The sequence below is a fragment of the Oncorhynchus mykiss genome, chromosome 18 (assembly GCF_013265735.2).
Source record: "Oncorhynchus mykiss isolate Arlee chromosome 18, USDA_OmykA_1.1, whole genome shotgun sequence".
Taxonomy (NCBI): Eukaryota; Metazoa; Chordata; class Actinopteri; order Salmoniformes; family Salmonidae; genus Oncorhynchus; species Oncorhynchus mykiss.
The window spans coordinates 64,745,623-64,770,780 of NC_048582.1; the positions used below are offsets into that span (position 1 = coordinate 64,745,623).

At 41.3% G+C, this 25,158-nt stretch overlaps 3 protein-coding genes across 4 annotated transcripts; 2 read left to right on the forward strand and 1 right to left on the reverse strand.

Moving 5' to 3' along the window:
• The first annotated feature begins 2,885 nt into the window (after positions 1-2,885).
• LOC100499585 (akirin 1(2a)) lies at positions 2,886-11,966 on the forward strand. 2 transcript variants are annotated; one of them, XM_021570544.2, is made up of 5 exons: positions 2,886-3,339; positions 8,980-9,126; positions 9,820-9,951; positions 10,218-10,289; positions 10,377-11,966. In XM_021570544.2, exons 1-5 carry the CDS (start codon positions 3,135-3,137, stop codon positions 10,385-10,387), a joined length of 567 nt encoding a protein of 188 aa, XP_021426219.2. In that variant the 5' UTR covers positions 2,886-3,134; the 3' UTR covers positions 10,388-11,966.
• Positions 11,967-15,852: 3,886 nt separating this feature from the next.
• LOC110496957 (gap junction alpha-9 protein-like) lies at positions 15,853-20,282 on the forward strand. Its single transcript, XM_021572958.2, has 3 exons — positions 15,853-16,344; positions 17,361-18,907; positions 20,008-20,282. Exons 1-2 carry the CDS (start codon positions 16,295-16,297, stop codon positions 18,904-18,906), a joined length of 1,596 nt encoding a protein of 531 aa, XP_021428633.2. The 5' UTR covers positions 15,853-16,294; the 3' UTR covers position 18,907; positions 20,008-20,282.
• Positions 20,283-20,492: 210 nt separating this feature from the next.
• Positions 20,493-23,665, reverse strand: LOC110496688 (c-Myc-binding protein). Its single transcript, XM_021572716.2, has 5 exons — positions 23,277-23,665; positions 22,847-22,919; positions 21,728-21,776; positions 20,971-21,100; positions 20,493-20,766 (listed from the first exon to the last, which is right to left on the reverse strand). Exons 1-5 carry the CDS (start codon positions 23,289-23,291, stop codon positions 20,722-20,724), a joined length of 312 nt encoding a protein of 103 aa, XP_021428391.2. The 5' UTR covers positions 23,292-23,665; the 3' UTR covers positions 20,493-20,721.
• Positions 23,666-25,158: the final 1,493 nt, after the last annotated feature.

Here is a 25,158-nt window from a genome sequence, read left to right on the forward strand (position 1 = left end):
CTGCTGCTTCCTTCTACTGCTCTGACTGCTGCTTCCTTCTACTGGTCTGACTGCTGCTTCCTTCTACTGCTCTGACTGCTGCTTCCTTCTACTGGTCTGACTGCTGATTCATTCTACTGCTCTGACTGTTGCTTCCTTCTACTGCTCTGACTGCTGCTTCATTCTACTGCTCTGACTCCCCAAAAACACAAGTATTGCTGAGCCTGCTGTGCTGTACACACATTTGACTATAACCATGAAGGTGAGTGGGGAGGGGTGTCCAGTTAACAGTACTAATCTTTATTCTACAGTATGTCCAATTTTGCTCAGTTTTCATCAACTTCTAAGCAAATGATGTGGTGTTTATACAACATTGATATATGAAAGGTTGTACTGTATGTGTCACACACACTCATTCTACAATTCATCAATGTAGGCATATTGGCAATTGACCAGATTATTCAAATGAGATATACTTTGAGACATCTTGCCAACAAAGCTATCCAGTTTTCTTCCAATGCTCTCATTTGTGAGTCAACTGATTGTAATCTTTCATGGTGAATTTCAATAAAAATTCAGTTTGAGCTTTTCAAATAGCCAGATTGGTTATAAGTGCATCACAGGTTGCTGTGAAAATGACAAACATTGGTTTAACTTCCAACAAGCTCCTACTCCTGACAATCAAAGAGTACAAAAACGTTAATCTGACTGGGTCATATTCACTAGGAGCCAAACAGATGGAAAGGGGCAGAAACGGAGAGGGACTACCTGAACATACTAAGAAATAAGAAGATTGTTTCCATGTGTTTAGGTCAGATACAACAACACCACCAGCACAGTTCTGGTTATACGGGAGAAAATGTGTATTGTTGTTGGTCTCTGCTGGTGTCGTCTACCTGAGGCTTCTGCATACTACAGAGAGATCTCTCTTTCTTCTTCTTGTGAACAAATTGACCTGATTATTGAAATGAGATATACTTTTGAGACATCTTGTCAACAAAGCTATTCCGTTTACTTCCAATGTCAATGTGCTCAGTTGTGAATCAACTGATTGTAATCTTCTTTTTTGCGAGCAGAATCAGGATGAACCTCAGTAACTGTTACACTGCTCCTTGATGCTGCATGTTCATGTTGGTCACAGACGGGAACCTTTGCCCCTGCTCTGCTGCGTGTTGACACGGTCCTCCTACCACGCTGACTTTACTTTGTCACCTGGTAAGATGTTTAAAATGTACATAAAAACATGCTTGGATACAAAAGCATCACTAACAAACCAGTTCAGAGACGTATGTTAAAGAGACTAGCCTATGGCTCTGAACCAAGTAGAGAGTGACCCTCAATTATGACACATGCCATTGCTTTGTTCTGTACTGATGTTATGGTGTTTGTGTTTTTCTGTGTTGAACATCAGCCAACCTCCGCAAACACTGGACCACTTTGTACCTGGAAAGTGAATCAATGAGCGGCTAAAGTTAATAATAGCAAGTCAATCATTTCATGATGAACTAACGTTAGTGCAGTCTATTGACTTTAATTAACTATGCGACCCAGACCAATGATTTCCAGACCGATGGTCATTTGTCACTAGTTACTACAGCCATAATGGCAAAATTGGCTATGGTAAAAATTCATGAACATTTTTGGGTCATAATTTAAGGTTAGGCAGAGGGTTAGTGGTGTGTTTAAGGTTTCGGTTAAGGTTCAAATCTGATTTTAAGAAGATAAATTTTTAGAAATACGCGGGGTTTAGCGATGAACTACGACTTTGTGACTGTAGTAACTAGTGACGACCCAGACTAACGGGGAGAGGAGAGGCCCAACTCGGCGGAAAATCTGTCCCTCTCCAGCAGGTGGTGTTTTTTCCTTGTTTCGCCTACCAAGCAAGGAGTTTTTGCATGGAGGTCAATGAGAGTGTCGAATTTGGTCAACAACAAAAATGTATGGCTTATTTGACAAGTTTTTGTATTTGTCTTTAATTGGGATCCCCATTAGCTGCTGCCTGCCGCAGCTAATTTTCCTGGGGTCCAAACACATTAAGGCGTAAAACAATCCAGTTTACACATTACACCTAAAACAAAAATATAAAACAGTACATCATATAACATTAGTACACCACTACATATCTACAATACAAAACGTATAATACCACCATACAACAATATTACAATGTACGTGTATGTAGAGTGCGTGTACTAGCGTTTGTGTGCATCACAGTACCCGCTGTTCCATAAGGTGTATTTGTATTAAATAAATATATGATTCTACTGCTTGCATCAGTTACCTGATGTTGAATTAGAGTTCCATGTAGTCATGGCTCTATGTAGTACTGTACACCTCCCATAGACTGTTCAGGACTTTGTGAAGAGAACTCTGGTGGTATGTCTTATGGGTATGCATGGGTGTCCGAGCTGTGTGCTAGTAGTTTATCAAACAGACAGTTCGGTGCATTCAGCTTGTTAACACTTCCTACAAAAATAAGTAGTGATCAAGTCAATCTCTCCTCCACTTTGAGCCATGAAAGATTGACATGCATATTACTAGACTGCTTTGTACGACTCCCATTGTTAGGGCGGAGAGACACGTATCTTGTCAGTGTATCCATAATCTTTGGGAAACATTAGCTAATGCCTGCATAGCTCATATAGATGTTATTAAATTACTAATTAGTATTAGCTACGTGGCTTTGGTAGAACACTAGGAGCGGGCAGCTATATTATGCAAGCTATATCGCCTATTATTAGCTGGCTAACGTTGAACTTATCATTTTGGTTGTTAAAAGTAAATACGTTTAATTTGATAAAGTAAAGATATTACTTAAATCGGTCAGCTAGCTAGCTGTGTTATTAACTTTTAAAAAAGGAAGCAAAATTCATATTTCGGTCTGAACTCCGTCCAGTACGTGGCGGTGAAGGCAATTAAAGGTGTGACATCTGCCTTAAAACGAAAGTTAGATGGAAGAAGACGCCATTTGAACCTTGTTATTTAGCAAGCGAGTGATTTAACAAAACACCGAGAAAAATAAATTAGTAGACAAGAAAGCGCAAGACGGGACAGCCAATCTTCATTTACTCAGTTACTATTAGCAGCTATCCTACATTTTGACCGACACCCCTCCCCCCAAAAAAGAAGTTGTTTCCTGGACTAAGTTAGCTACCATGGCGTGCACAGCTACTTTGAAGCGTTCAGTGGAGTTGGAGGCCCTTCACAGCCCTCAATCTCCAAAACGGCGAAGGTGCAGCAATCTGCCAGGGACTCCGGTCTCCCCGTCTCCAAAGCGATGCAACCTGCTGTCTGCTACAGGTGACAACAGTTCGATGTCACCCCAATCGACTTGTGGAGGAGAACACAGGCTCACCCCAGGTTAGTCGAGTGCCCGAATTGAGCTGGATGGACATTGTAGTAAAAGAGGCTATCTAATAATAATTAAGCCTGATTTTTAAAGTCTGTAGCTAATAGGCCTACACTGAAGCAAGACAAGATCATTATGATGTAAAAGGCATACAAATATAATATGTAGTTAGCAAACGTTAGCCACTAGTCTCAACTCACAAGTTTTCCAGAATGAACCCGGCCCTGATCGTAACATGTTTATCCTAGCTAGCTAAGTCAATTCGTTTCTAGTCGATGACAATACCTAGGTAGGAAACAGTGGTGGGTGGAAAAAGTACCAAATTGTCATACTTTAGTAAAAGTAACGATATCTAAAATAGAAAATGACTCGAGTGAAAGTCACCTGGTAAAATTCTACTTGTGAGTATATGTCTCAATTTCTTTCATGTCAAAAATCGAATCAAATTATATTTGTCGCATGCGCCAAATACAACAGGTGTACCTTACGACAAGCCCTTAATTAACCAACAATGCAGTTCAAGAAATATAATTAAGAAAATATTTACTAAATTAAACTGAAGTTTAAAAAAGTAACATAATAACAATGAGGTTAGGGTAAGAGTCTATGTGCGGGGGTACAGGTTAGTCAAGGTAATTTGTACGTGTAGGTAGGGGTAAAGTAACTATGCACGGATAACAAACAGGGAGTAACAGCAGTGTAAAAACAAAGGGGGTGTCAATGCAAATTGTCCGGGTGGCCTTCTGATTAATTGTTAACTGACATTGCCTAGTAGATACAGTTTAAGTCAGAAGTTTGCATACACCTTAGCCAAATACATTGAAACAATTTTACATTTTTCACAATTCCTGACATTTAATCCTAGTAAAAATGATCTGTCTTAGGTCAGTTAGGATCACCACTTTATTTTAAGACTGAAACGTTAGAATTATCAGAGTGATTTATTTAAGCCTGTATTTCTTTCATCACATTCCCAGTGAATTAGAAGTTTACATGCTCTCAATGAGTATCTGGTAGTGTTGCCTTTAAATTGTTTAACTTGGGTCAAACGTTTTGGGTAGACTTGCACAAGCTTCCCACAATAAGTTGGGTGAATTTTGGCCCATTCCTCCTGACAGAGCTGGTGTAACTGAGTCAGGTTTGTAGGCCTCCATGCTCGCACATACTTTTTCAGTTCTGCCCACACATTTTCTATGGGATTAAGGTCAGGGCTTTGTGATGGCCACTCCAAATACCTTGACTTTGTTGTCCTTAAGCCATTTTGCCACAACTTTGGAAGTATGCTTGGGGTCATTGTCCATTTGGAAGACCTATTTGCGACCAACCTTTAACTTCCTGACTGATGTCTTGAGATGTTGCTTCAATATATCCACGTAATTTTCTTTCCTCATGTTGCCATCTATTCTGTGAAGTGCACCAGTCCCTCCAGCAGCAAAGCACCCCCACAACATGATGCTGCCACCCCCTGTGCTTCACAGGTACACCTCCACTTGACTCAAATTATGTCAATTTGGCTTGCAAGCCTCCCCCTTTTTCCTCCAAACATGATGGTCATTATGGCCAAACATATTTAATTTTGTTTCATCAGACCAGAGGACATTTCTCCAAAAAGTACCAACTTTGTCCCCATGTACAGTTGCAAACCATATAGTCTGGCTTTTTTATGGCAGTTTTGGAGCAGTGGCTCCTTCCTTGCTGAGCGGCCTTTCAGGTTATGTCGATATAGGACTCGTTTTACTGTGGCTATAGATACTTTTGTACCTGTTTCCTCCAACATCTTGACAAGGTCCTTTGCTGCTGTTCTGGGATTGATTTGCATTTTTCGCACCAAAGTACGTTCCTCTCTAGGAGACAGAATGCGTCTCCTTCCTGAGCGGTATGACGGCTGCGTGATCCCATGGTGTTTATACTTGCGTACTATTGTTTGTACAGATGAACGTGGTACCTTCAGACATTTGGAAATTGTTCCCCAGGATGAACCAGACTTGTGGAGGTCTACAAATTTTTTTTAGGTCTTGGCTGATATTCTTTTGATTTTCCCATGATGTCAAGCAAAGAGGCACTGAGTTTTTGAAGGTCGGCCTTGAAATACATCCACAGGTACACCTCCAATTGATGTCAATTAGCCTATCAGAAGCTTCTAAAGCCATGACATTTTCTGGAATTTTCCAAGCTGTTTAAGGCACAGTCAACTTAGTGTATGTGAACTTCTGACCCACTGGAATTGTGACACTGAATTATAAGTGAAATAATCTGTCAACAATTGTTGGAAAAACCTGTCAGGATGCTCTCGTTGGTGGGCTGTATAACTTTTTGAGGATCTGGGGTCCTAGGCCAAATACCTACATGTTTAAAACAGACCACCATAGTCCCTGTGCCCAAGAAAGCAAAGGAACCTGCCTAAATGACTACTGACCCATAGCACTCACGTCTGTAGCCATGAAGTGCTTTGAAAGGCTGGTCATGGCTCACATCAACACCATCATCCCAGAAAGCCTAGACCCACTCCAATTTGCATACCGCCCCAACAGATCCAAAGATGATGCAATCTCTGTTGCACTCCTCACTGCCCTTTCCCACCTGGACAAATGGAACACCTATGTGAGAATTGTATTCATTGACTACAGCTCAGCCAGCGTTTAACAACAACAGTGCCCTCAACTCATCAATAAGCTAAGGACCCTGGGACTAAACACCTCCCTCTGCAACTGGATCCTGGACTTCCTGACGGGCCGCCCCCAGGTGGTAAGGGTAGGTTACAACACATCTGCCACGCTGATCCTCAACACAGAAGCCCCTCAGGGGTGCGTGCTCAGTCCCCTCCTGTACTCCCTGTTCACTCATGACTGCTCGGCCAGGCATATCTCCAACACCATCATTAAATTTGCAGATGACAACAGCGGTAGGCCTGATCACCAATAACAACAAGACATTCTATAGGGAGGAGGTCAGAGACCTGGCCATGTGGTGCCAGGATAAACACCTCTCTCTCAACGTAATCAAGACAAAGGAGATGACTGTGGAATACAGGACAAATTGGACCGAGCACGCTCCCATTCTCATCGACGGGGCTGTAGTGGAGTAGGTTGAGAGCTTCAAGTTCCTTGGTGTCCACATCACCAACAAACTATCATGGTCTTCACAGTCGTGAAGAGGGCACGACAAAACCTATTTCCCCCTCAGAGACTGAAAATATTTGGTATGGATCCTCAGATCCTCAAAAGGTTATACAGCTGCACCATCGAGAGCATCCTGACTAGCGGTCGACCGATTAATCGGAATGGCCCATTTAATTAGGGCCGATTTCAAGTTTTCATAACAATCGGAAATCTGTATTTTTGGGTGCCGATTTCCGATTTATTTTTAACATTTTTATTTCTTATTTTTATACCTTTTTATTTAACTAGGCAAGTCGGTTAAGAACACATTCTTATTTTCAATGACTGCCTAGGACTGTGGGTTAACTGCCTTTTTCAGGGGCAGAATGACAGATTTTCACCTTGTCAGCTCAGGGGTTCCAATCTTGCAACCGCACAGTTTACTAGTCCAACGCTCTAACCATTGCACTCCACAAGTAGCCTGCCTGTTACGCGAATGTAGTAGAAGCCAAGGTAAATTGCTAGCTAGCATTAAACTTATCTTATAAAAAAATAATCAATCATAATCACTAGTTATAACTACTAATCCAGTTTAGCAGGCAATATTAACCAGGTGAAATTGTGTCATTTCTCTTGGGTTCATTGCACGCAGAGTCAGGGTATATGCAAGTTTGGACTGCCTGGCTCATTGCGAACTAATTTGCCAGAATTTTACGTAATTATGACATAAATTGAAGGTTGTGCAATGTAACAAGAATATTTAGACTTAGGGATGCCACCCGTTAGATAAAATACCGAACGGTTCCGTATTTCACTGAAATAATAAACGTTTTGTTTTTGAAATGATAGTTTCTGGATTCGATCATATTAATGACCAAAGGCTCGTATTTCTGTGTGTTATTATGTTATAATTAAGTCTATGATTTGATAGAGCAGTCTGACCGAGCAGCAGCAGGCCCGTAATCATTCATTCCAACAGCACTTTCGTGCGTTTTGCCAGCAGCTCTTCGCAAGCACATCACTGTTTATGACTTCAAGCCTATCAGCCCAATGGCTGGTGTAACCAATGTGAAATGGCTAGCTAGTTAGCGGGGTGCGCGCTAATATTGTTTCAAACATCACTCGCTTTTAGATTTGGAGTAGTTATTCCCCTTGCTCTGCAAGGGCCGCGGCTTTTGTGGAGCGATGGGTAACGCTGCTTCGAGTGTGGCTGTTGTCTATGTGTTCCTGGTTCGAGCCCAGGTAGGGGCAAGGAGGGGGACGGAAGCTATACTGTTACACGGGCAAAACTATAGTGCCTATAAGAACATCCAATAGTCAAAGGTATCTGAAAGGTATATTTTACATGGCACATATTACTTTCTTCTCCAACACTTTGTTTCTGCATTATTTAAACCAATTTGAACATGTTTCATTATTTATTTGAGGCTAAATTGATTTTATTGATGTTTTATATTAAGTTAAAATAAGTGTTAATTCAGTATTGTTGTAATTGTCATTATTACATATTTAAAAATTGGTATCGGCTTTTTTGGTCCTCCAATAATCGGTATCGGCGTTGAAAAATCATAATCGGTCGACCTCTAATCCTGACTGGTAGCATCACTGCCTGGTATGGCAACTGCTCGGCCTCCGACCGCAAGGCACTACAGAGGGTAGTGCAAACGGTCCAGTTTTTTTGTCTTCACTATTATTCGACAATGTAGAAAATACTACAAATAAAGAAAAACCCAGAAATGAGTAGGTGTCAACTTTTGACTGGTACTGTACATACTGTCACTGTAGGGACGACTACGTCGTCAATGCACTTATTGATGAAGCCGGTGACTGAGGTGGTATACTCCTCAATGCCATTGGATGAATCCCAGAACATATTCCAATCTGTGCAAGCAAAACGGTACTACAGCGTAGCATCCACATCTGGCCACTTCCGTATTGAGCGAGTCACTGGTGCTTCCTGCTTTAGTTTTAGCTTGGTAGCAGAAATCATTTAAAATTCCTTAAATTAAGCAAACGGCACCATTTTCTTTTGTATTTATGGATAGCCAGGGGCACACTCCAACACTCAGACTTAAAAAAAAATATATATATTTTTTTACAAACGTGTGTTTAGTGAGTCCGCCAGATCAGAGGTGGTAGGGATTCCCTGGTCATGATAAGTGCATGAATTGGACCATTTTCCTGTCCTGCATTCAAAATGTAACAAGTACTTTTGGGTGTCGGGTAAAGAAGTACATTATTTTCTTTAGGAATGTAGTGAAGTAAAAGTTGTCAAATATAAATAGTAAAGTACAGATACCACAAAAGACAACTTAAGTCGAAATTGAGTATTTTTACTTAAGTACTTTACACCACTGCTAGGAAGTCATTTATACATCCATCTACCTACCAAATTGAAAATATGATGGGTTGATTAGGTGCATGCATGTGTGACCATGTTTTATCACGCAACCGAGAGACATGTGGGAGGCCTGGGTTGATGCGTGAGGAAACACTCATTCCAGGATACGCCAATCATGTTAAGATTACGTTTTCTGTTTCTCCTCTCCACAGAGCAGATTGTCCAGAATCTTAGGCAAGAATACAGCCGCTATCAGAGGAGGCGGAAGCTTGAGGGGGCCTTCAACCAGAGCCAGTCCCAGAGTCTAAGTGATGGCCCAGGCCAAAGCCCTGGCGTCATGGCACCAAGCGCCCAACCAGGTGTGTTTTCATGCACATGCAAATAAATGATTGTAAGAATGAATAACACACACATTGTGCTGTCTCTCACTGTAGGGATGAATAACACACACATTGTGCTGTCTCTCACTGTAGGGATGAATAACACACACATTGTGCTGTCTCACTGTAGGGATGAATAACACACACATTGTGCTGTCTCTCACTGTAGGGATGAATAACACACACATTGTGCTGTCTCACTGTAGGGATGAATAACACACACATTGTGCTGTCTCTCACTGTAGGGATGAATAACACACACATTGTGCTGTCTCACTGTAGGGATGAATAACACACACACTGTGCTGTCTCACTGTAGGGATGAATAACACACACGCTGTGCTGTCTCACTGTAGGGATGAATAACACACACGCTGTGCTGTCTCACTGTAGGGATGAATAACACGCACACTGCTGTCTTGTTTTTTGGTGTGGTGAATAAGAGCCACCAGAGTTAAATTCTTAAGAATTCTGCATGTGTTTATTCTAGATGTTTCAACATCCTGACCTAGTAAGGTGGTTATTTTTAACCATCCATAGGGCACCCTATTTCCTGATGTAGTGCCCCTGTTAAAAGTAGTCCACAATAAAGGGAATAGGGTGGGATTTGGGATTTTGCATGTGCAGTTTTCAGGCCACAGACCACTCCTTGTCATGTTATAGTGTCTCCAGGGTCTTCTGTGAAGAGGGACCAGCCCTGTTTCACACTGCACCAAGTTGGCTCTCTGTGTGAACGCATTCTCAAGGACCATGATGAGAACATCCGTGAAGAGTATGAGCAAATCCTCAACACTAAACTGGCAGGTATACTGAGTGACTTCCTCTTTACAGATATGTGCCCGGATTCATGAAGCATCTGAGTAGGAGTGCTGATCTGGGATCAGTTTCACCTTTTTTAGACCATAATTAATCAGTTTACATAAGGGGGAGTTGGGACCTGATGCCAGATCGGCTCTCCTACTCTTAAAGGCTTTAGGAATACAGGCCCAGATTGACATCTCATGGTCAGACAGCTCAGTTTAATTGGTTTTAATTCCATAGATAATTTGATGTTTTTGGTTCCTTCCCAGAACAATATGAATCGTTTGTGAAGTTCACACATGACCAGATCATGAGACAATATGGCGCCAGACCCTCCAGCTGTGAGTTCCAACGATATCACAACACGTTCACTTTTATCCTCGTTTCTGCAGGGCCTGTTTTTAAATCATAATTTTCTTATTTTTCAGATGTCTCATGAACTATCTTAAATAAAGAAGTTACCACCTCTCACGTCTAGACTGCTGCTCGCCTATCTCCACATTTTTCTTCACTACTTCAGTGCTATGATTTTCTTTTGACTTTTAACACTCAATAATCTGAGTTGTACTTGTGTGGGTGTGCTCTTTTTTTTTTGGAGATGGCCAGTTGACTTCTATTTAACCTCCCAAACTCACTGCTGCAGCATGAATCCTCACTTTTCACCAACCATACATGAAAATGTGGTTCTCTTTTTTAATTTTTTTTTATTTTTTAGAAATGAAAGTTATTTGCCGTTTTGTGCTTTATCTAAATTGTATTTGATGTTATACAGGGGGTACTTCAGTGTACTACAGACGGTCAATTGTAGTTTTGCTTTTCTTGAAACATATTTTTGTACATGGCTGATTCTCCCCCCCCTTGTCTTGCATATTTCAATTGATCTACCCTTTCCAGAAACTGATCATGTCAACCCCACGAGAATCTGTTTGGAATTTGCAGGGTTCTTGTTCAGACATTCTACCCAATTATGCTGCAATTGAGGAGATGCCAGCAAAAGCATGTGTCGTTATACTGCGCTCTTTATGAAATATGCAGGCCATTACTCCCAAGAATAACATGAATGGAAGGGCTCATTTGTTGACTGGTTAAGATCCTTTTTTTACAGGGATAGACTATGGTTGAGGCTTTGTTTCATGTGAGAATGAAATGCGGGGAAACTGCACCTATCCTCTCTTGGTTTGGAATAAAACACCATTCAAGAAAAAAAGATTGCGGTCAGAGTAAAGTATAACTGCAGTTATTCTGAAATTACTGTGTCTAAAATACACATGGTTGAATCTGCAGTCTTTTTTTTTTTTGTCTGTATAGACTTGATTCTGTTATCTATAATACTTGGGCCCTTGAGAGGTTTGTAAGGGAACCACACTCATTGTTGTGACCTTCTCAAAGTTTTGAATCTGTAGCTGGTCCCCCTTTTTTTATTTTTTTATTTTATTGAATGTTCTGCATATGTTTTATAAACTCTTAATGTACTACTTGATATCCCTATTCAATTACTAGTTTTGGGTTATTAGCCAGGGGATCCTATAATACTGGTGTGTTCTGTAAAGCCTGTGATTAGGACTGAAGGGGTTATTTAGTCCTTTTACATAGTACTACTGAATACAGTGAATGTATGTCTTTTAACGGATGGCTTTGGGTTGAAACAAAACTGATTTTCATCATTCAAACATGAGCTAATGTGCTTCTTTACAAGCTGTATACATAGGGTGCAATCCTACCATTAGGAAGTGCCATTTTAAATGCATCATGAGTTATGACCATTTCTTTACACAGACGAAGACTTGATTCTCTAATTGTGTGGTTTTGGATTGAGTTCTACAAGAAGATCTTACTATGAACTTTTAATCAAAAAATACCCAATCCATTTTTTAAAGTTGTCCTACATGTTGTAGTAATGTGTCCTTTTTGAGCTCAGTTTTGCTGTACACAATTATAACATTGTTGAATATAAAGCCTTGATTTGAAGGGAATCATTTTTATAACATTGTTGAAATAAAGCCTTGATTTGAAGGGAATCATTTTGAATGTAGTTCTTGTGAGTTAAATTAGAAGACATTAAGTAAGCTGAATATGAGCTGGCACAAGTGTTATATTTGTAGCAAATGAAAATGGTGCCCTGGGGGACAGCATTAATGTAGCATTTTGAACAGCATTTTGTAAACATTTTTCATAACTATGGAGAATATCAGTCCATGAAACACAGTATCACAAATACTTGAAAGATTTCTAGTATCGAAAGGGTCCAATATATTCAATGTACTGTCGAAGTACACAGTTGTGATTGCTAGAAACTACTGAAGCTACTCAAGAACAATTGGTATGGGAGGGAGACTTCCATTTTCTATGGCTTCACAATTAAACCAACAACAAACCTGGTAGAACAACCTGTTCTCATAGCATTTTGCTTTATCTAAATCTGGACCGGACAACATGGCCTCCGATTTGACACTGAACTCTGTCTGCAAAGTAGTTGGTGAACCAGGCAAGGCAGTCATTAGAAAAACCGAGGCTACTGAGTCTGCCGATAAGAATGATGATTGACAGAGTCGAAAGCCTTGGCCAGGTCGATGAAGACTGCTGCACAGTACTGTCTTTTAGCCACGCTCAAGGTATCGTTTAGTACCTTGAGCGTGGCTGAGGTGCACCCGTGACCGGCTCGGAAACCAGATTGCACAGCGGAGAAGGTACGGTGGGATTCGAGATGGTCAGTGATCTGTTTGTTGACTTGGCTTTCGAAGACCTTAGATATGCAGGGCAGGATGGATATAGGTCTGTAACAGTTTGGGTCCAGGGTGTCTCCCCCTTTGAAGAGGGGGATGACTGCGGCAGCCTTCCAATCCTTGGGGATCTCAGACGATATGAGAGGTTGAACAGGCTGGTTATAGGGGTTGCGACAATGGCGGCGGATAGTTTCAGAAATATAGGGTCGGAGCTGTTGGCCGAGATTGGAGTAGCCAGGAGGAAGGCATGTCCAGCCGTTGAGAAAAGCTTGTTGAAGTTTTCGATTATCATGGATTTATCGGTGGTGACCGTGTTACCTAGCCTCAGTGCAGCTGGGAGGAGGTGCTCTTGTTCTCCATGGACTTTACAGTGTCCCAGAACTTTTTGGAGTTAGAGCTACAGGATGAACATTTCTGCTTGAAGAAGCTGGCCTTTGCTTTTCTGACTGACTGCGTGTATTGGTTCCTGACTTCCCTGAACAGTTGCATATCGCGGGGACTATTCGATGCTATTGCAGTCCGCCACAGGATGTTTTTGTGCTGGTCGAGGGCAGTCAGGTCTGGATTGAAACAAGGGCTATATCTGTACTTAGTTTTGCATTTTTTGAACAGGGCATGCTTATCTAAGATGGTGAGGAAGTTACTTTTAAAGAATGACCAGGCATCCTCAACTGATGGGATGAGGTCAAAATCCTTCCAGGATACCCGGGCCAGGTCGATTAGAAAGGCCTGCTCGCAGAAGTGTTTTAGGGAGCGTTTGACAGTGATGAGGGGTGGTCGTTTGACTGCGGACCCGTAGCGGATACAGGCAATGAGGCAGTGATCGCTGATATCCTGGTTGAAGACAGTGGAGGTGTATTTGGAGGGCCAGTTGGTCAGGATAACGTCTATGAGGGTGCCCTTGTTTAGAGATTTAGGGTTGTACTTGGTGGGTTCCTTGATGATTTTTGTGAGATTGAGGGCATCTAGCTTAGATTGAAGGACTGCCGGGGTGTTAAGCATATCCCAGTTTAGGTCACCTAACAGAACAAACTCTGAAGCTAGATGGGGGGCGATCAATTCACAAATGGTGTCCAGGGCACAGCTGGGAGCTGAAGGGGGTCGGTAGCAGGTGGCAACAGTGAGAGACTTATTTCTGGAGAGAGTAATTTTTAAAATTAGTAGTTCGAACTGTTTGGGTATGGACCTGGAAAGTATGACATTACTTTGCAGGCTATCTCTGCAGTAGACTGCAACTCCTCCCCCTTTGGCAGTTCTATCTTGACGGAAAATGTTATAGTTGGGTATGGAAATCTCAGAATTTTTGGTGGCCTTCCTAAGCCAGGATTCAGACACGGCAAGGACATCAGGGTTGGCAGAGTGTGCTAAAGCAGTGAGTAAAACAAACTTAGGGAGGAGGCTTCTGATGTTGACATGCATGAAACCAAGGCTTTTTCGATCACAGAAGTCCACAAATGAGGGTGCCTGGGGACATGCAGGGCCTGGGTTTGCCTCCACATCACCCACAATCAAATCACAATGATGTTTGACCAGTTTCTGTTTTAGCCAACTCCAATGACGCTATATGAGAATGACGACAGTAGAGAAAGCTAAAACAGCCAGTGACATCCTGACAGACTTCATGGACAGCCACTACAAATAGTCATTTGACTTTAGTAACAAATAGAGCAAGCCTTAAGGAATTATGAATTAGACGCTACATATTTCACAACTTTGAAACTCAAAAAGGGCCTGGATTGGCTGGTTCAACTAGTACTCCTAGGGCACAGGCCACAGTAAACAAAACCAAGGATTCGTCCAAAATGGCCTCCTATTCCTTTTATGACTTAGGGCCCATCGGTCAAAAGTACCGCACTATATAGGGATGTGGTGCCATTTGGGATGCAACCCTAACCTTCCAACAAGCCATAGCTATTGATTTTGTGTAAATTGAATAAAAAAACATGCAATGGCTGGGGGGGGGGTCAACTTAATTAGATTCACAGGGAGTCATCCATGTATAAAATCGGACATGACCGATTGATCTCCAGTACGGAGAAAAAGCACTGATCGAAAAGTATAGTGTACCATGGTGGAAGCACTCCAGACTCTCATATAATTTAATATGGCATGCGTTCACTTTGACTTGTATATGTGAAGAGCAACTGAATCTAGGCCCCCGAATCCCTTGAATCAGGAAGTGAACACGGAATGACAGTGAGATTGCAACAAGAAGTACTTCAAACCAGAGGCCTCATTTATAAACATTTGCTTTGTTTTTACACTCACATTTTAGCATACAATCAGTTCTTACAATGAGAGGAAACAACATTATATATAAAATCCCAATGTTGGTGTGGAGTAGTACAGGTGTAGTATAGTAGGTTGATTGGGCTCAAGGTCATGGCAGAGGGCATAGAGACCAATAGTGATGACAGAAGGGTCAGTATTATTAACAAAACTACAGGAAAAACTAAAGGCAATTATTGGACATGGTTTATTGAGTTCAGCGACATAGCTGCTTAATGACTCGGAATATCCCTTTCATTGGAAGGGCCAAACAGCCAGCTGCTTGTGAACAGATTTAGCAATAATCTGACATTGCATATCAGAACAAGGTAAGATAAATTATATTTGGACTAATATGGACAATTTTGTTGAGTTTATTTACAGCCAAGATAATTAGATGACAAGAGAATCTATTCCAACGTGTCTTTTGAACAGGATTGTAACCTGCAGATTTGAAATCACCATGGCTATGGCTTCGTTTACACAAACAGACAAATTCTGACGTTTTTGCCAAACTATTGGGAAAAGACGCGATTTGATTGGTCAAAAGACCAATACATTTGGGGGGTGGAAATCTGAATTGGTCTGTGTAAATGCAGCTATTGTGCCAGTATTGTGGCGTTAAAACTGTGTTTGGGACCAGTGCTAAGGAACAATCTACAGTTATGTATTAAGAAAACATGTATTGCATAATATATGTTACTAATAACTGATACAGAGTATTATCTAATCTGTTGTAGGTTTCAAAGGTTCATTCCAAAAGGCCAAAGTGTATTGATTGACGGTGTGTGGTTATCAATGATCAATAACTTATCATGGCCCATGGATAAATAAAAGAAAATGAGCTTTCCTATTCAGTCCGTCTCACTATGAAACATCAAGAAATTCACACATTCTGCAATTGGTTACCAACAGTAGTTTATTGAGAGTTGAGTTTGATCCAACTGTCATTCTCCAAATTGAGTAATTCTGCAACACAATTCTGACACATGAGAATACAGTGACTTGATGAATAATAGGAATGAATAGTATCCTAATTGTTTTGTACTTATTCCCAAAGTAGACACCACTTAGTAACCACTGGCAGGCATATCAATCCACTTCAGATATATTTGACCTAATGGATTTTTACTTTAACTGCTGGCTCCCCATAGAGATGCACTCAGAGCCACTGGAGCCAAAAGGGGGTAAGCCAGTGCTCTGGCTCAGTGTCTGTGTGTCGGACAGACCACATCATATTCCACTACAGGCATCACAGGGTAGAGCGCCACCGAGGGTCACAGGGGTTTGAGGTCCTCTGAGAGCAGCCACAAATAGACAAACGATTGAATATTTTGGCGGTCCCCTATTACCCGATGTCCTGCAGGGCTCCCCACCACCGGCAGTCCGTTCATACTGCTGCAAGGTAAATGACAACTAATAGTATAATTGATTTTTCTTGGCAGGCTATAAAGTTCTCACCAACCCTGGCCAACGGGCTGCTTTTTGCTTTGTTTTCATTTAAATCAGCGGTGGGAGTTCTGGGCTGGGTATCCTATGGTTTACTAAGAAGATAAAGAGATTGACAATGAGCACAGGATTGTATCAAACGTCCAAATATTTTTTGTTCTAAAATGTCTGTTTATGTGCATATTATTTCCCCAATGAAAGGTAAGTTTACTTGTGTGATTTTAGATTTGAGTTTTAACTTGCTTTTCCCACCAAGAGGTCTCCTGATTTAAACTCACAAAGACCACTGCATTCTGATTCATATAATTTGCATATTTTTTTTTTGGGGGGGGGGGGGTGATCATTTTTTTCTGTAACTAGTCAATTATTATTTCATTTGATGTTGTATGACCTAATGATCATTCAATTAGGACTAGTGGTTATCATTAGTCCTTGATTAGCAAGTGATATAATGATTATTAAAGAGACAAATCAGCAGTTGAAACAATAAGTGTTTTTCCCACCTGTTTCATTAAAACGCTGAGGGATGGGGCTGGACATTTTTTTAACCACTCTCAAATTCATACAGAACTATGGATGCAAGGACTGACAATCCATGATATCAACATTATAATTTTAACCATTTTTTGAGGCTGTATAGTGTTTGTTTACGTTTAATTTGTTAAAAAAAACATTAGGAGCAAAACAAGCTTATTATTTTGGGTTCTGACAGGGTACGACAGTTGAACTAAGCTCATGAGGCATTTATAAAAGTTATATTCTTCAAGAATCAATGGGTACATATCCTTAATTTAGAAATCCCAAAATGGATGTAGGAATGTCAGGTTTCCCCTTTTATATCATCGTCAATTCTGCTTTATAATAAACATTGATTGTCCATAATGTTTGTCCATGTATTATTGACCTCACTATACACTTCATCTCGACAATCCATTTCCTGCTTTTTAACATATAATTTTCCCCATTAATTAGCAAGACCCGCGTGAAGATGGGAGATTGGAACTTCCTGGGTGGGATCTTGGAGGAAGTGCATATCCACTCCACCATGGTGGGAAAGATCTGGCTGACCATCCTGTTCATCTTCCGGATGCTGGTGCTTGGCGTCGCTGCAGAGGACGTGTGGAACGACGAGCAGACCGACTTCATCTGCAACACAGAACAGCCAGGGTGCCGCAATGTGTGTTACGACCAAGCCTTCCCCATCTCACTCATCCGCTACTGGGTGCTGCAGGTCATCTTCGTCTCCTCACCCTCTCTGGTTTACATGGGCCACGCCATCTACCAGCTGCGAGCTCTGGAGAAGACGCGCCACACTAACAGGGCTGCATTGCGTCGGGAGCTGGAGGCAGTGGCCGTGGAGCTGATCGAGGTGCGGAGACGCATCGAGAGGGAGATGAGACAGCTGGATCTGGGGAAGCTCAACAAGGCCCCGCTGAGAGGGTCCCTGCTACAGACCTATGTGGCCCACATCGTCACCCGCTCTGTGGTGGAGGTGGGCTTCATGATGGGCCAGTACCTCCTCTACGGCCATCACCTGGACACTTTGTTTAAGTGCGAGAGGGAGCCGTGCCCAAATGTGGTGGACTGCTTTGTCTCCAGGCCCACGGAAAAGACTGTCTTCATGATGTTCATGCAGGGCATCGCTGCCGTCTCCCTCATCCTCAGCCTGTTGGAGATCACGCACCTGAGCTACAGGAAGCTTAAGAAGGGCATCCTGGCCTACCACCCACACCTGAAGGATGACTACTACCGTAGCAAATCCAAAAGAAACTCTGACGTCAAACAAGTTAACATGGGGGGAACCTCTGGGGGCTACAAGCCTGTTATCCCCAGCGGACCCAGTGGGTACACACTCCTGATAGAGAAACAGGGCAACGGACCGACGCATTCCCTCCTCAATGCCTCCTCTGCCTTTGTTCCTATTCAGGTGGACCCTGGTGTCAAGCCATGTACAGACAGTCACGATACAGCCAGTAAGGAGGCAGTGCCAAGTCCTGAGCACAACAGCAACTCAAAGAACATCAACCGTGAGACGACACGCTCTGCCCTTGTGGACAAGAAGGATGAGCCAGAGGATCTTGTCGTGCATCCTCTCACCCACCACATGGACTTCACAGGGTCACGGGGCTCTGAGTACCCCACCCTACCCGTGCTACCCTTGATGGATGCCTCCTCATGCCCGACCCTTTCGGTCATTGCAAGAAAACCACGGAGGGTCAGTGCCCCCTGGAACTGTTCCACTGTGGTGGAGGGGAATGGCTCAGACAGTGGGGACTCCTTCCCTGGGACTATAAGCATGAAGCCACCCTGTAGCTTTGCTGCCAGCCGAGCCAGGGCCTTCTCTAAGCCGGACATCAAGAGACTCAGCAGGCCCCAGAGCCAAGACTCAATAGAACTGAGATCAGTGTCTCAGCACAGCCGCGATGGCAACAGCCCTCCCGTCTGCTCTCCCAACCGCCGAATGTCACTGGCAAGTAACGGCAGCAGCAGGCGAGCTCCAGGCGACCTGCAGATCTAAGGTTTATTACCTTGTCTCATCATGTCACAAGAAACTGTTACGATGTTGGGGCTCCGAGTGGCGCAGCGGTCATTACAGACCCTGGTTCAATTCCACGCTGTATCACAAGCCGTGATTGGGAGTCCCATAGGGTGGCGCACAATTGGCCCAGCGTTGTCTGGGTTAGGGGAAGGTTTGGCTGGGGTAGGCCGTCACTGTAAATAAACTGTAAATAAGATTTTTTTCTTAACTTGCCTAATTAATTAAAGGTTAAATAAAAAAAATGGCTATGCTTCAGGGTACACTGTTACGGTGTTAGCTAAGTGTGCCCTGAAGTGTAGCCTAAGAAATGATATTATTCCATAGAATTGCAGTTCTTGAGACAGTGATGTTTTTCTGTCAGTGAAGTTGAGTACACAGTATTACCGTTAAGATAAACTGCTCTGGGCCCAGGCCACAATGCATTTTGTCAGAGTCTGGTTTTATGCACCAAGTTTTCACCTGTTATTTTCAGAAGACAAAAAGCAAAGCAGAATTTTGCAATGGAAAACACTTAGTAAATCTAGATAAAAAGACAGACATTGTTGACAGGTCTGTTTTAGTTTGAAGGACTTTCATTGCATTGCGTGCATTTAAATGCAAGGCTTACAGCAATGAACCAAGGGCAATGGAAAGCGGAATCAGAAAATCTATATCCTTTAGGCTGTAATTCGCAATTACGTAACACAAAACTCAATCAATGATATTCATTGGAAAAAATGTGTTAACAAGGAAAAAGTTTCAAAGCATGATTTCCTCAATATTGTATTTAAGGTATTGTACTTTTAAAAAGCACAATAACCAAGTGAATTTGACTTTACAATTTAAATTGGTGGCTGGAGTTCACTAGCTACCAATCTAATCAGAGGACATTTCCCCAGTGACATAATCTAATTTGAGTATCAGCCCAATTGACAGTTTCTTTGCTCATGATATAGGCTACTGGCCAACTTTATTTACACTATCCAATGAACAACAAAGCAACAGCTTATTTCAGTTCAACTATAATTGAACTACTACAACAATGTAGTCTTTGGCTAAACCAGTTACATAATATTTTCAACTTGTTGTGTTTTCTTTCAGGTCGGGATACTGCAGATGTCCTCCATCCTGAAAAAGCGTTGATATTGTGGCACAAAGCCCACTAATCATTTGACAATATAAATTAGACATTTTGATTGGGAGGAAATGGGACTGATTTTGAATAGGTCTATTGCTTATATGAAGCTGTACTTTGTTTTTTACTAAACACTACATCATACATTGATTTGTGTATTCACAATTGTATAATCATTTTACTTGATAAAATAAAGTACTAATATTCTTGAATTACTAATGAGATGATATTTTAACATAATTTGTTTACAGAGATATAAAATTATAAATCCAAACAGCAAGAGGCAAGAAAATTGGCTTTGAACGCTAAGCCCATACTGGACCAGAAGTAGTAGGCCTGTTGTCACGGTGACCCTGTGTGTGTGGCATTTAAATGAATAGGTGAATAGGCAAGGATCAGTTGGGAATTCCATCTAGAGATACATCAACACATTAACTTTGCATGAAGAATATTTGCTGAAAATAGTATTTATTGACTTGAAATTGGAGAGAAACAGTTGACGCTTTAGATTGAACAAGTGCCTGTACACAGAAAATACTACTTAACAAAAAGACATTGCTTTTGCAATTAACAGTTTTTCCATCCTTGGGTATAGTGTCATTATACTACTAAGAAATAACAAAAAAAGTGCCTTTTTTCTCTCAAAACAGTGGACAAAAAGAACAATTCAACCACCTCCGCTACTCTGCTGCTCCATCCTCGGGTGCTGGTTCATACTGCAGAAGCTGTAAAACAAGGTAGAGAAAAGTCTGGTATTTGCAATGTACCGGGATTAGATTTTTTGGGGGTATTTAGGAGTGGTTTCCCCGGATACAGATTAAGTCTAGTTCTGGGCTAAAAAAGAAACAAGATCAATGGAGAATCTAAACTTAATCTGGGTCCAGGAAACAAAGCCTTGAATTTAGGAAAAAAATTAAATTCTCTCTGACCCTGTTTCTGAGGTCTTTGTTTTCCTCCATGAGCAGATCCCACTTCTGCTGTAGCTCAGTTAGCTCCAGACGAAGGGCCTCCGTGTCTCCTGGCTCAGCACCAGCCCCACCAAGGTGATGCTTTAGAAAGCTGGGGTTAGGTGAAGGCTAGTCTAAACTTGTTGTTGTAGCTACCGTGAACAAGAAGTGATTGAGATGGGGAGATAGAGGAGAGCTGCTGGTGCATAGAATGGAAAGTGGTGTAAATCAGGGTTTGAACCCATATCACCAGAGCACCACCACTCCGGCCAGCCACTGTCAAAAATGTGATTTTCCTGTGTTTTATATATTTCCACACTATGAGGTTGGCATAATGCTGTGAAATGAGAATAATGATAATGTAAGAGCTGTTTGAAAAGGCCACCTGAGATTTCAGCCTGTTTTGGAGGGGTGGAGTTTTGGCCTGCCTGGTGACATCACCCGGCGGTAAATGAGTTAATAGACCAATAAGAAAAAGAGCCTTTAAAAGACGTCACATGAACAACGACAATTTTAGACGATACTACTGTAACGTACACAAAGTCTACGCTTGATCGTTTTGCACCAGGGGGGGGGGGGCACTATTCATCAGATTTCAGGCAAGGTATACTCTCTCTGCCCAACGCTATGAGTGACTAGCTGAATCAGCAAGCAACATCTGCACCAACGGGATCAGTTGAGACGGCGGTCATGGTTGTCATCATATTGGAATATTAATCAAACCAAGACAAAAGGATACTCCAAAGCATTATTAGGTTTATCTGGCTCCTCGTACAGGGCGACCAACACTGCAAACAGCAATACAGTTGTTATGGATATTGGTTGTGATATGTGAGTCAAAGGTTTTGTTATAGATCAGGGGTGTCAAACAGGTTTTGCCCTGGGGGGCAAGGTCCCATAGGGCCTCACTGAATACGTGTTATACATCCTCACCGTGAAAAATAGCAAAAAAAATAAAAAAAAGAGTAATCATCGATGTTTGTATTCGATGCTCCCCGACTGTCTAGTTTTCATTTCGGTGATTATAGCTGAACGAAGTCAAGAAACGGTATGAATTTAGGTGTATTAAAATGTATACACCGTTTCAATTTGTTGTTTTTTTTGTGTATTTTTGTCATGGGCGATAGGTAGCCTTGCGGTTAAAGGGAAAACATGTTTAATGTCTACTTCATTGTCTTTTTTATACTACAAAACATATACCTACGCCATTTTCACTTATGCTAATGTTGAGGTGGTGCTGGAGATTATGAATGAGAAATATAGGTTTTTCAATTACATCAACTAATTTGTAGACCATTAGTATTGCCTACTAATGATTGGTCCAAAAAATAAAAAATAAAAAATAAATCACCCGATACACACCGATGATGTCATTGTAAACACTTATCTACCATTTTCACATATGTTGATGTTGGGGTGGTGCTGGAGTACCTATGATGTTGAAAAAAGGTTAAGTTTCCCTTTAAGAGCATTTCGGCCAGTAACCAAATGGCCACTGGTTCGAATCCCTGAGCCGACAAATCTGGCGATGTGCCCTGGAGCAAGGCACTTAACCCTAATTGCTCCTGTAAGTTGATCTGGATAAGATGTTATGCTAAATGACTAAAATGTAAATCTAAAATGTTAAAGTGTGAGTTTTTTTTGCAACTCAAATCACGTGCAAACACAAATCATATTGGACACCCTTGCCTATGTTTGACACCCCTGCTATAGACTATGCAAGTGGTTAGGATTTGGAATCAAAATGATGAACATTTATTCACAAAATCAAAGTATACCGCATGAGAAACTTTAGACTTTATGCATATTAAAAATAAACTTTGCCAGTAATGTTCTTCAATTTCTGAAAGAGGCCTACCATTGGTGAGACTGTCAAGAACTCCAGCTTTTTCTAGATACCTTCGAAATTGTTCTCTCTTGGACTCGGAAGCCTGTGAAATCAACAGTGATGAGAAGAATCAAAAGACTAACAAAACATTTTTTTTGCATAGGCTATTTAAAGCTGTCGCTAGATAACTCTACTTCAGTTTCTTTTGAAAGTTTCCAGGCAGGTAGAATACAAAAATATATATATATATATATATATATATGCCTAAACTTTGAAAACAAAAAGTTTAACTCGCACAACCACACAGCTGATTCCAATAAAGGAGCGCTACCCAAGATAAAGTAATCAATGAATGCAGTTAGTTAGCTAACTTAGTTTACAAAGTAACACGTGAAAACATTTTACATTAAATAAATATATTCAAACCACTGTTCATTGAAGAACAGTTTCGTATACTTACTCTGTAATGGGCCATTATTGCGAACAGATATGTAGCGTTAGGATGATTAAAGGTTAGTAAACTAGCTAGCTAATCAACGCAACAGCCGACAAGACCCAGAGCCCGACTGCAAACAAAGCAATTTCTCCCACAGTGGTGCGGTTGCTACAACGACAGAAACGACAACAAAACAATTATCTGAACTGTGAATTATGGGATAAAATGTCAATGATTGATGATGTTCTAATATGAAGATGGACTTTTCTATACTCTGTCGGTTACTTCACTATTTGCTATTCAATAAATGAAACTGAAACTGAGCTACTTGTGTAAAAGGCAAAACCCCCTAGCTATATATTTGGCGCCATCTCTTGGCCATGTAGTGAAACAGCGTTTGCCTGGAGCACCAATGAGATTGAGGAAGCGGGGGAAAATACAGTTCATGGCGGAAATGAGACGAAACAGACAAATTGACGCTCGTCACTAGTTACCACAGCCACAAAGTTGAAAAAAATAAAGTTCTAAGTCAAAAATTGCATGAAAACAAAAATGTGCTTTTAGGTCTTAATTTAATTTTAGGCATAATGTTAGTAGTGTGATTAGGGTTAGTGTTAAACAGCGCACTTGCACTTGATATACGATTTTAGGCTATGAATGAGAAAGTGAATGTCATTTCCAAACGTTTAACTCAGTCTTATGCTGCTTTGCGAACTATTAACAGCAAGGTTTGCATTTGGCGATGTTCAATTCATTCGCACATAACGTATTAACAAAAGCAATCACAGCGAAAGTTAATACATGTAGGCTCTTCATATATAAACTATGAGCAGCACTTTGTTAAATTTATCGAATCAGTTAATGTTTTTTTGCTCAAACTGCGAGCAACACTTGTCAAAGTCAGACATACATCTCTCAAAACACAGGGATGTCGATTCGCACAGGACTAGTATTATCATTAGATTTTGGAGTTAGCAAAAAAAAAAAAAAAAAACATGAGGTTATTCTGTCTGGAATTGTTACTCTACTGCCGTGTAACAATTATTGACATGGCAGATTCGGACGGGACTAAAATGACAGATTTTGTGTGTTGTGCTCGTGTACATAATGACATTACTCGAGCTCGCCCAGTAAAACTAACCCCGTCCGAATAGGGCTTTATATCCTGTTTCCCATATACACATCTACCTCCCTGCACGTTGTAAATATGGTATTGGAACTGACCCTGTGTATATAGTATGCTTACTGTTTTTTCCTAGTATTACATTGTTATTGATTGTTGCATTGCTGGGTTTTGAGTTTACAATAAATGTACTCCACTGTACTTGCTCATGTGACATTAAAAAGGCGGGGTTTAACCATAATTGTGATTTTGTGATAACTAGTGATGACCCTAGTTGACAAACTCACACTTGGGAGTGCTTGGAAGCAGAATTACAGTGTAAATTAATGTTGACTTTGGCACTAAAATGCTGGTATTTATTTCGTAGTGAATACACCATATAACAACAACACTATAAATTATTTTCAAGTCAATGTCAACTAAACCAGTGCTAGCTAAACACGATAGAATTTGATCAGTGGATTTAACAGCTGCTAGCGGGCAGATTTGAGGCAAATGTCGATTCAGTACGAAGATCCTGTGCAGGCAGGGAGATATGGTGTTGTACAATCTTTCACAAATGATTAAGGCTACGGAGTGGAGGAACCAGATATCGAGAACACGTCAGGTGACAGTAAACCAAGGACTGCGGAGAAGTGGTAAATCGTACATTCAAAGGGTTTGTTGTGTTCCTAGTTCAGGTTAGTTATACAATGAGCCTGTGCATCGTTGCCGCCTAGTCATACAAACTATAATGTTTATGCATGGCACACGACTCAAATTGATAAACTAGCTAGTCAAGTC

Excerpts from the sequence above, each read along its gene's own strand:
- LOC100499585 (XM_021570544.2), top strand. The coding sequence starts at position 3,135 with ATGGCGTGCACAGCTACTTTGAAGCGTTCAGTGGAGTTGGAGGCCCTT. Across the intron at positions 3,340-8,979 it reads AGAACACAGGCTCACCCCAG|AGCAGATTGTCCAGAATCTT; the intron begins GTTAGTCGAGTG and ends TCCTCTCCACAG. Across the intron at positions 9,952-10,217 it reads CCTCAACACTAAACTGGCAG|AACAATATGAATCGTTTGTG; the intron begins GTATACTGAGTG and ends GTTCCTTCCCAG.
- LOC110496957 (XM_021572958.2), top strand. The coding sequence starts at position 16,295 with ATGTCCTGCAGGGCTCCCCACCACCGGCAGTCCGTTCATACTGCTGCA. Across the intron at positions 16,345-17,360 it reads TCCGTTCATACTGCTGCAAG|CAAGACCCGCGTGAAGATGG; the intron begins GTAAATGACAAC and ends CCCATTAATTAG.
- LOC110496688 (XM_021572716.2), bottom strand. Across the intron at positions 21,101-21,727 it reads AAACCTAATAATGCTTTGGA|CTTTCTAAAGCATCACCTTG; the intron begins GTATCCTTTTGT and ends ACCTAACCCCAG. Across the intron at positions 20,767-20,970 it reads ACAAAGACCTCAGAAACAGG|CTTCTGCAGTATGAACCAGC; the intron begins GTCAGAGAGAAT and ends CTTGTTTTACAG.